This window comes from Centruroides sculpturatus, unplaced genomic scaffold (genome assembly GCF_000671375.1).
Source record: "Centruroides sculpturatus isolate CEXI.00-Female unplaced genomic scaffold, Cexi_2.0 scaffold2281, whole genome shotgun sequence".
NCBI lineage: Eukaryota > Metazoa > Arthropoda > Arachnida > Scorpiones > Buthidae > Centruroides > Centruroides sculpturatus.
In genome coordinates, this window is record NW_019386747.1 from 9,280 (window position 1) to 21,586 (window position 12,307).

General features: G+C 32.0%; 1 protein-coding gene across 1 annotated transcript in view; it reads right to left on the bottom strand.

The window, feature by feature from the left end:
* LOC111615706 overlaps positions 1–11,598 on the bottom strand; it is a 17,268-nt gene extending 5,670 nt beyond the window's left edge. Inside the window, exons 1-3 of the mRNA XM_023357138.1 lie at positions 11,240–11,598; positions 1,300–2,227; positions 7–824 (exon numbers count right to left, since the gene is read on the bottom strand). Of these exons, the coding sequence (XP_023212906.1) occupies positions 7–824; positions 1,300–2,227; positions 11,240–11,598 (2,105 nt within the window). The remainder of the gene's footprint in view (positions 1–6; positions 825–1,299; positions 2,228–11,239) is intronic.
* Between the last annotated feature and the right edge of the window lie 709 nt (positions 11,599–12,307).

Below are 12,307 nucleotides of genomic sequence, written 5' to 3' on the forward strand. Positions count from 1 at the left end.
AGTAACTGCCATCGGGATAATCGATTCAACTTAATATGCTGAAGATCAGGTTCTGGTAAAGAAGTTAGGGCTTCCCCAAGAAGGAAGTGCGCTGGAGTTAATGCTGATAGTTCATTTGGATCTTCACTGATTGGTGTCAGAGGTCGCGAATTCAAACAAGCTTCAATTTGATTAAATACAGTGGTTAATTCTTCATAAGTAAGAATTTGATTGCCTATGATCCGTCTCATATGCTTCTTAGCAGATTTGATATTTGATTCCCATAATCCGCCAAAATGTGGGGAATGAGGAGGAATAAAGTGCCAGTTTATACCTTGATTACAACTAGTTGAAACAACTTCCTGTTTAGTACTGTCTTTATTCAAAAATTGCAGTAACTCCCGAAGCTCATTGTTAGCACCGACAAAGTTTGTGCCATTGTCACTAAATATATCAGTGGGCTTACCTCTTCTTGAAGTAAACCTTCTCAAAGCTGCTATAAAAGCTGCAGTTGTTAAGTCACTTACGACCTCAAGATGGACTGCTTTTGTAGCCATGCAGATAAATAACGCTAAATATGATTTCCAGTGTTTTGTTGTTCTTCCATGTGACACCTTAATAGGAAATTGTCCTGCGTAATCTATTCCAACCTTCGAAAAAGGTCGCAGTTGTTGAACACGATATTGTGGAAGGACGCCCATTTGTTGACTTTCTTCCAAAGCTCGATCTCGAAAACAAGCAATACAGTCTTTAGTATACCTCTTTACTGAAGTTCGAGTATGCGGAATCCAGAACAGTTGTCGAATTTGAGCTATCAAGAGATTAATGCTCGAATGAAGCAGAAACTTGTGAAAATATTGCACGATGATTTTTGTGAGGTGGTGTTTCTCTGGTAACAGTAGTGGATGTCTTGCATCAAAACTGATACAGCATTACTGTATTTGCATTTTGCAGTCTGCCTCCAACTCGAAGACAGCACTGCTCATCAACAAATGGTGCGAGTGCACGCAATCTGTGCTTTGAGTTATTTGTTTTAATTGCTTCAAAAACATCTATAAAGCAAACCTGCTGTACATGACGTACAATGCAGATCGCTGAATCTTTTGTTTCTGTTGGAGTTAACTGTCCTATTTGTCTATTTTTCTTTTCTTTCTTACAGTTGTTAATAAATCTTCTGCAATAAGCAAGAATGCGTTGAAGTTTTAATCATGAAGATGATTTTCTTATATTGAAAGGTTCTTCAATATCAGTTTTGCCTGTGAAAGCGACTGTTGTCTTCTTTCTTTCTTCTTGAACATCATAATAATTGATTGTATTTACCTTCCAAGTTAGTTTCTCATCGTAAAGAAACCTTGGTCCATTCCACCATTGATCACACGAGTTTAACGTAGCTGGGTTAAGCCCACGTGACGCATAGTCTGCAGGATTATCTTTGGATTTAACGTGCTTCCAATGTTGTGGAGGAAGATAAGTCTGAATCTCACTTACTCGGTTTGCCACGAAAGTTTTCCAATTTCTAGGCTCACTTTTAATCCAAGACAAAGCTATAGTTGAATCTGACCAAGCGAAAATGTTTTCTTTATTTATTTGCAATTGTTGATTCACTCGATGCATTAGCTTAGCTAAGAGTTGTATAGCACAGAGTTCTAATCTAGGAAGAGTCACAACCTTTAATGGAGCCACTTTAGTCTTTGCACAGAGTATCTTGATTACAACTTCTCCCTGAATATGTTGCCTGCTGTATACGACAGCAGCATAAGCTCGTTCAGATGCGTCAGCAAACCCATACAGTTGAAGTGGATATTTTCTGTCAATAGCATGACGTGGTATTTTTATTTCTGTTAATGTTTGAAGTTCAGCCCTAAAGCCTTTCCATTGTTCTGCAATGACTGTAGGTAGCAATTCATCCCATGTTGTTCCAATTGTCCAAAGGCGTTGGAGCATCATTTTGGCCTTGATTGTGACTGGTGCTAACCAACCCAATGGATCAAATAGTCGTGCGATGTCTGAAATTACAGTACGCTTTGTAGGTGGTTGACTAGAGAATTTACACAACACGAAGTAAAATATATCCTCCTTAGTGCTCCAATTAAAACCTAAAGCCTTCGTTAAGTCAGATACCTTAATGTGATGATTGTCAGTACTCTCAGATTGTTGTAAGGCTGATATCACTGTCCTGTCATTTGAGATCCACTTGCGAAGATAAGATTGTCCTTTATTTAGCACTCGAAACTTTAGCAATTTACGGCTTGGGAAATGTTTGTTATAGATAAAAAACTGATAGTGACAATTGGAAGTGTCTTTGTAACGTACATAATTATACTGAATCAAATGCAATAGAACAAAATTAAATTTTGTAACTATAAATGAACTAAATATTTAATAATTTATACGAATTTTTGTTCGACTGTAATTATTGCTGATGCTATATAACATTGAGCAAAAGTGTATTTCTGCCAGTACGGTTAGAAGAATTATAAATAGATAATGCCAAAAAAGCAAGAAAAGTCATAATCACAATTACATACATAAAGAAGTCATCATAATTAAGTAAAATATAACTAGGCAACAGTATTATATCTTTAATTCATATCATTAAATTACTTGCCTGGCCCAGTGTGTCACTCGTGTTAAGAGTTATTACATTTATTGTGCTAAAAGCTCTAATGTCAAAGTAATATGAAACAAGATGCTTCACTTTATGGTTTTATTTTTATTACATTATATGTCATGTATGTCATGCTTTAATCAAACCTGACATAAAGCTCAGTATCTACAAATGTTATTTGTAGGGTAAATATACAATACTGTACAATATAAATCCCGTGTGCATAATCACGTTCGCATCATATTTATATGTAATCTTAATAATATATCACGCAACTTAAACAGTTTAAATATTACTAATAAAAAAGCTGTTGTCTGTGTGTGTGTATGTGTGGGTTAATACTTCATAACTCGTGCAATTTGTCAAAAGCTGCAGGAACAGTATCACAACGTCAATCATCCTAACGATATTAAATTGTCTATTACTAAAAGAAGAAAGAAAGAAAACCTTTTAAAAGATATTACAGTGTTTAATCCGAATGGAATGCATAGTTATTTTATAAAAAACATTTCAATATCATTTTAATTAAAGTCTTAAAAAAACTGTTTATGTGTGTGTAAATGAATGCTCCACGAATCCTATCTTTTTGTCCACTTTAAGTTACATTTTATGTTGTTTCTCTTTACGTCACAACAGATGGCATAAACTGCTTAATTTTTAACTTAATTTGACTGTTATAAGCAAAAGGATAATAAAGAAGCATAAATGAAAACATACGACATGGTTCTAAGCAAAAATTTTGGAAACATGTAAGCTAAGAGTTGGACAATGTACAGGGTGTCCAAAAAGTTTGCATTCATAGAAAGGTAAAATGTAACTTTGTTCACAAAACATTAAAATGTCTGCATTAAGATTCGTGTCAGTGGATTGACAGAGTAAGCCAACTGGTAATCTGCCAACGGGTTAACTTCTAGAAAGATTTCTTATGTGGAAGTAGGACTATTTGTAGGTGTTAGACACATGAAGAAAGCCCAGAACCTAGAATTTCAATTGCTATAGAGCAGCATTATTAGATTTTGAAGATGAAGAAAGGTAGTTTCCAGGTCTACAAAACAGACGTTCTATAAATATTTCGAATTTGTAGTAGCATGTTAAATACAGTATATAACGCATTATACACCTGAAGATGTATGAAATATTATATAAAGTTTAATAAAATTTACTAATAAAATTGAATGTTAATGAAAGGTATTTCATTCTAACCAGATGCAAAACTGTTGCATCATTCACGACATAATCATATGATATAAAAGTAATATTCTACTTTAATTTAATTATATAATTATAAATAAATAAGGAACGTGTATTAGATATGTGCACAAAAGTGCATAAATTACTTAAAAACATAGAAGGTACAGTACATAATACAAGGTAATATACGTGTACAGGTGTTTGCTTTGAAAATACAAAAAACTTCGACAACGAAGTCCGATATTTTTTTTGGAACATCATGAAATTTAACATCTATAACAATAATTATTTTCAAGGTAAGTACAGTACAAAACATTTGCAGTAAGGGTTATTAAAGCATCTTCTATACTAGATTCTTCCTTGCTTTTAGTTTAGTTTACAGCGGTAAAAGGGCCGTCTATAAATTACGTAAGGGCGATTTCGGCCATTCCAGGCCCCCACCCACCCCTGTGTAAGAAACCGTAATATTTTTTTTGATACCCCCTTCCCTTCCCTATCTTACGTAATATTTTGGCATAATTTTATAAAAAGGTTTTAACCAAAAAAATTTTTTTTATGAAACCCTAAAAACCTTAAGTCCAAAATATATAAATATTAATTAGTAAATTAATATGTACTATTATTTATAAAAGACTTTATGTGAACAAATTTAAAAATATAAAAATTTAGTAAATTCGAATAAACAATTTCTTTTAAGAACTTTATTTTTTAATTATTAGCAATCTTATTATTATTATCATTATCATTAGTCAACGTCATAATATTTATTTTTATATTAATTTTAATTTTCACAAAAGACACAAAAAACTTTGCCAGATCTAGTGCACGTGTAAACAGAAACGTCATACAAAATAAAACAAGAGAGAATAGAGAGAAACAACATTCTGTTGCCATATTGATTACATCTTGACTGAGGCCTAGAAAATAAACTACATGCTGCTAAAATGTGCTAGGTGCACCTGGGGACTAAATGTAAAACTTTATATAATAGGGCAATACAACCAATGTTACTTTACGCGCCACTAGCTGTGGTCATGTAACTAGTAAAAATTCAGTAGCAAGTAAATTACTCTTTCTTCAAAGCCACCAGAATTTCAAAGTGCTGCAGAAATGTTTTTACCAAGCCTCTCTGATACTAGCAGAGCTTTTTTTTTCTCGCTTTGTATCGTAGAAAAGGTCATAAATTACTACATTAAAACTACAAACATCATGGCTCAACAACGGTCTCTACTCCTATCTACGGCTGTTCATACGCTACCACATTGCAATTACCCTACCATCTATGATCATCATTTTGTAAACAAGGTTATTTGGTGTCATCCGCTTCCTCCATGGATAATCATGCAGACATTAATATTTATACAGATGGGTCCAAAAGCTTTTTTCTTGTCGCTTCAAGTATCTCTATCTTCCTTCAAACTGACATATGTTGCCAAAAAAATGTTAAAAGGTACAAATACCTCCCACATATTTCCATCTATAAAGCTGAAGAAGATGTTGACTACCAAGCTGTTTAGTGGGCCACTTCACTACCAAACAAAACCCTGTCTATCAACATCTACAGTGATTCTCAGTCTGTCCTAAAAGATCTATCAAATCCCAATTGCAATAGCAATAAAATCACATATTTTAAATCGCAAAATTTTGAAAATAAGATAACTTTAATATTTGTTCGTGGCAATACTGGCATACTAGGAAATGAAAAAGCCGTCTTTGAGGCTAAGTCAGCTGCAAAACACACTGATTTAAACTATACTCACATCCCTCTCTTACGTAGCAGCCTTAAAATTTATATTCATGACAATGCTATGCAAAAGTGAAATCAACAATGGTTGAGCAGTAAAACTGGTAGAATAACAAGAATATACTTTCCTTGTGTTGAATGCAGGTTCTCATCACCACTTAAAGATTTAACGTTTGCTACTGCTCAACTACTTACTCTAACTAGTGTACTCATCCTAATAAAAAACAAGAGAGAGAAACCACCACACGGCCTTTCTCCCTTGACAAAAAATGTGTAGAGCGTGAATCTGCTAGCGTTATTACTCTATCACGTCACACGAGAAAACGAGCATTCTAAATAGAAACCGCCAAGTTAGAGCCAAATTCAAAACGCCACCACTTAACGAGTACAAAAAATAATAAGAAGAATATTACGTAAGACAAGATCTATAACCCCCCTACCTCTGAGTAAGAAATCGTAAAAAATCTTTGACCCCCACCCACCCCAAAATACTTTGCATAATTTATGGACGGCCCCAAAGTAGCAGATCACGACTTTCTTATTGCTTGAAACGAACCAAACTTCGACTGGAAACTGGCAACAAACTTCTGTCTGCCATCTAGTAATTCGAGGAGATAACTACATTTATTCAATTTGTATCGCGTTTATAAGGAGACGTTTTTAGATATTAACATAAAGTTTTGAACACATTATATCTCACAATAATTAGAATGCCGGAAGAGAAGTTAATTGTGCTATGCATGGCTGTTTGAATTAATATGATATAAAGTGATCTCAAGTCGTTATACAGACTTTATAAAAACCAACAAATGCAAGTAAATTAATAAGCAATTTGATCACGTTCACTTGGAATTTATGCATTATGTATTTTATTACGAAAATTAGTATAATCTAATAGACTTGATGATACTTTTGTTTTGTTGAAGAGATAAAAAAATGAACTTTCACTATTTGTGCATGAAACAATAAATATCATATACAATAGCCATTCTAAATTGTTATTGAAAATCAACGAGATAAAACTAACAAGAAAAAATTAAATTTATTTAGCCAAGTAATAACAGCAAAAGGTGCTCCTTTGACAAATTGTTGAATCATAGATGGAACGGCAAATCTTATTTGTCGATCATCAAAGGATGGTATTCAGTGGCCATAAACGTATACATTGTTTGAGATTTCAATCAGTGGTTACACCCGATAGTATAATTGCTAATTTATTTGGACGAATAAAAGGAAGACATCACGACATTGGAAGGTTAAGAGAATCTAATTGGTTAGAGCATTTGGCTCCAATTCCTTGTTCTGAGAACAGGGCCCAATTTGTTTTATATGGAGATTCTGGTTATCCTTTGCGTTAACACCTCATTACACTATTCCGAGGTGCTAGCTTAACACCCGAGCAACAAGTATTTAATTCCAGGATGAATTTAGTAAAAGTGTGTGGAATGGGTATTTGGAAAAATAATTCAGATATTGTATTTGCTTTTCTAGATTTAAAAAAAAAATTTGAAATAGTATCTTCAGCCTGTTGGTAAACTGTATATTGTTGGTGCACTACTTAAAAACTGTCGCGCTTGCTTATCTGGTAGTGCAACATCAGATTACTGTATTTCAATTGTTAACCCTTCAAATTGGACAAATATTTGAAATGTAATCAATAAATAAATAAAGAATTTTTTCAATTTTATAAAAAGTTTTCTTCAAGTTTTATTCAAAGTTTTCCAAAGTATTTTTAATAGCGCTTCTTTCCTCTCTAACTTGGTTCAGTCTTGCTTTTGAAAAGTAAACTATGATAAGCTATTTTATAAACACAGCTATAAAAATGTTATTGACACTTTACGTCACTTGTTAAAAAATTAAATAATTAAATAATTTCTGGATTAGAATCGCCTGTTTCTTTACAACGTTATTCGTACATGCTTATATAATCGTTTCTTTAATAAAATAGGTCATAATTTTAACCGCAAACAGAAAAATTAAAGAAGTTTAACCAATCTTCTACTCGCCAATCTAGATGAAGCGAACGCCATTATCGACAGCCAAGAATTGCCAAATGGCGGCGCTCGGACCGGCTGCCTTACACGTTTTGCACTGATACGTACACCGCAACCTCTCTATTTTATACTTCTAAAAATAAGGTTGGTTCTGCAGTCTGTTACCGAAGTATAAAAACACCATAAATTTTGTTTTGTTTTAAATTTATTTTGAAACAATTACTGGAAAGATTAAATATTTTTGATCATCATTTTAATTATTTTATTAGCTTTTTTACAATTCATAAAGCGGCATAATTTTTTATCAAAAATATTCATTTTTTATATATTCAACATATATCATGTTTAACATCCTGGAATGATAAAGAAATTTTGAAGCTTATAAATAAAAAAGATGTCAACAAAGCAAGCTGCTGCTGAAATACCAATAGATGTATTTCGTGCAACTCTTTGGAGAACTTTAAATAAACTATGACAATGTAAAATATTTTGAAATGAAGTTGAATCTACCTTTTAATTGCCAAACACATATCAATAAATTTAAATTGGGCTAAAGACAAAATGGGAAGACCAGAAGAATGGCAAGAAATAACGTTTAGTGATGAGAAGTTATATGGCCCTAATGGGTTTTTATATTATTGCCATAATTTAAGAATAAAAAGCAGAATTAAATAAGCCACGAGTCTATATTTATATGGGGTAGTTTTGGAGGTAAATAAGATAGATTGGAAAAAAACTAATTTAGTATTTGTTGACAAAAATATGATTACATTTGTTGCATTAACTGGAAGACATAAATGATAGTTTCAACATTATAATGCTCTCATTCCTGTCTCAATGTCAACAAAAAATTGGTTTAAAAAAAAATATTGTTGTAATATTAACTGGCGTTCATGTTGTCCACATTTAGATCTTATTAAAATTTTATGGGGGATTTATCTGCCATTGTTTATCAAANTGTTCCGCGATGAAAACCAGCTTTAAGCAACGGCGTAGTCGAACGGTGTAAGTAATCCTACAATTTTTTGTTTATAGCATAGTTTATACAGATTATTCCCAAAAAATTATACGTATTTTGGAAATGTTGAGTGGAATTAGTCTAGAATCGGTTAATTTTATAGAAGAAAACCTTTCGAACAGCCTTAGTCCGTAAAGTTCCCACCTATCGGGCTGCGATTGGCTCACTCCTACAACGTAATTTTCGGTTAGCGTGGAACGTATCTAAGCGTTATAGGGGGGTCTACTGTACTTTGTTTCCGTTTGTTCATCTGTCGTTAGCTCTAGTTGACAGTCTACAATTTTACAAACACAGAGGCGACCTTTCTTTAGAGGCTACATCCTCTGCAATAAAATGCAAATACTAATTTTTTCAATTCGTCATACTACGTCCGTATTGGTAACTTTATCCGTCCGTGATATTTTTAATATTCTTCTGTATACCCGTAGTTCAATAGAGTCAAGTTTCTCTAATGTCCAGGCTTCCATTTCTTACAGAATACATTGAATATATAGCCCCTCACTAAGCATATCTTTAATTATAAGTTTAAATTTTTACTTTACTGCAGAATGGAAAGAAATAATTTTAATTATAACAAATGAAAATTACTAGTAGGCTAGACCTTTCTTTTTTTTAACAAATATAACACATTTTTCTGTTTACATATACATCTTTATGTATATAAATGGTAGTCAATTCATTTCATATGTTTTCCAAGAATGAATTTCAGAAATAGGACTTCAATAGTGTTAATGTTAAAAATAAGTTTTCGTCCGTTGCCTTTGTAACCCGAATAGTATCTAAAATCTTCAATAAAGTTTTGAGGCAATGCTATAACTAACAGACATTTTAACATCCAAACAATCCAGCAACGATTAGCGTAACTTTCTCAGCTATTATAAAAGTTAATTTTTAAATAAAATCTCACTTTATTAATCATAATAAAGAAAATTGCGTGTGCAGCCATCTGTTACGAGATTTTATTATAAAATCTTTATATATTATTAATTCTTATAAGATGACAAAAGCTTAATTTTTAGAATAGTGATGACTTTTATAAATAAATTATAATAATAATAAAGAGTAAAACCTTCATTAAGTCCGATCCCTCTCTAGAACACCCACTATTTTCCCATTGGCTTGATCTTTAATTAACAACCAAAATTTTATCGAATTAATCTATCGTTTACACAAGGCACCATTCCAAATTTCGTTTGTAAATTTTTATCCTAAATTTTAAATGTAACAGACGACACCACACGTGTTATCTTCCTTAAGCGATTAAACTAAATCAATTATAATCAGCACCTGAAACACACTATTAAACACTAAAACTGTAGAAATAATAACAAATGTTATATTCATTCGTTTATGTTTATTAATAAGCAGTAATGCGGCCAACGTTTTCAACGCGAAAACTTGTACGTCGGACGTTCAGCGCCGCTTTCCTAAAGGCCTAGAAGTTTGGCAATGGTGTTTGGAATGTCGAGCATGATTCCATTGACTATGCAAACACCATTGTCAAACTTCTAGGCTTATAGGAAAGCTGCGCTAAACGTCCGACGTACAAGTTTTCGCGTTGAAATCGTTGGCCGCAACCTCTCTATTACTTAATAGTTTTGTGACTGGTATACATGATTTGTCAATTCCTTCAAAAATATCTTGTATCTGAAGTAATATATTAAAAACGTTATACAGCAATTGGCACACCTATGCAATAAAAATACTTTATTATATGAATATTTGAAAAATTTATTTATAAATTACTTTAAATGTTATAAACATTCATATAATAAACCATTCTAATCTTATACAAATACCTGAAGTAGAAATTTTGTAGAAAGAATAAAAAATCTTCAACAATTAATTCCAATTTCATTTTCTCAAAAATTTTTCATAAAATTCAACGCCTGTCAATAATTTTAACGTGGTGAATTCAGCATTTTTAATTTTACAATTTGCAATTTCAACTTACCTTGAGATTAAGTTCTAACGGAAGAGGAATCGAATTGAATTTTCGAATTTCTTGAAAAGAATCAGCCTGTTGTTCGTAAATAATAATTTAATTTAAGTATACTAATGAATTTACACTACTGTAAATACATGGAGAATTACTTATTTTACACTTAACTAAATTTAATATTTGATAATTATTTTGTTTCGAACTTACTGAAATGAAGATACGAGAAACCACAAACGAAATCGATACCACCAAATATATGCAGAGAGTAGAGCAAAGTACAAGAAATTTTTGTATTTATGTAGTTGACATAGTAAATATTGTGTTGTAAAAACAGAACGATACGATATAAACGGAAATTCCATAAATAACAAAGTAAACATTTCTTCATATATCGTTGATTTCATCAATTAATTCGCAGATTTCCAAATGTTTTCGCATTATTTCGTTAATTTTATATTTTGCATTTTGTCTTACAGCCAAATACAACTGCCGCAATATTGCATTAAATCTTTCGTACATCATTATGCTTGATACAACCATTACGGTCATGAGCCACATTAGTAGGCTTAACTGTAAAATTATTACGTAATGAATACAAACGGAACAGAGGAGAGTCCGTTACCAAGTTGTATCCTGTTCTACTGCTTTAAATATGTAAAATGAAAAACAGACTGAACCGATTAATATATGAATGTACGCAGAGCCAAACAGAAAAATCGTGCCTATCTGCCATTTTTACAATCTTTCTTTTTCCTTGACATACTCTGAAATTCTTAAATCGAGAGATAATTTATATTTTGTGCCAGTACGAAGCATTATCAGCGTGGCACTGCCTGCAAGATAAACCATGCTCGAAAGGAATAGATTGTTCAAACTGCTTCCTGCTACCTTTTCGGGCGGACTACAAAACAATGGATCATCGTCTATTTCAAATCTCTGCATTGTTAACGTTATCAACTGTACGACAAATACTACATGCAGAAATTTTCCATAAATTGTTGCCCATTTCTTCTGTTTCTCTCTAAGCTGTTGGTGTTCGCAACGTGCGTAAATTATATCGCTGAAAAGTGCAGAAATATTTAGTATGGGACATAACATGCAATAAACGCAATTATCTGTCATTTTACCTAATAACTTGTGTATTGCATGATGTTAATTGGTCGCTTAGTAAAGTGCTAAAGCTTGCTTATATCTGCTTGATGATATGAATGTACCTGCATTATAAACATTCATGAACTAAGAATTTCTATTATGTAAGTTTCGATAGATTAATATTATTCCGTACGATTATAATATTCAGCTTCATTTTATAACTATGAAAATAAAATAATGGATATGCGCATCCAAATTATTACTTCCGTATAGAATATATTTAATTCTGAAACACGATTACTGCTTATTACTAAACATAAACTAATGAATATATCATTCGTTATCCTTTCTACGGTTTTAATGTTTAATTAATAATTTTTTTGGTTGCTGAATATAATTGATTTTGTTTAAAAAAAACGTGGGGGAAATGCAATTGGGTAAGCCTTTAGAGAAGAGTCTTCACATTAAACTATTTTCAGTTTATGTTAGACATGTGACTAAAACTTAATGTTGCAGCCCGGTCATAGTAAAGCAAGTACTAGTGTTTAGTTTTTTTTTATTGAATATAATTCTGGATATGACAAAATAAAATTCGAATTTTATATTGATTTCGAGTTTTCGTTGTTTTTCTTACATATGTCATTCCAAATAGAAGTTATAAAAGATACAATTCTAAAAAGTTTGAAAATAGACTTCTTAAAATAAACAAAAAATAAAAACTCCTTAATTACTTATTGAG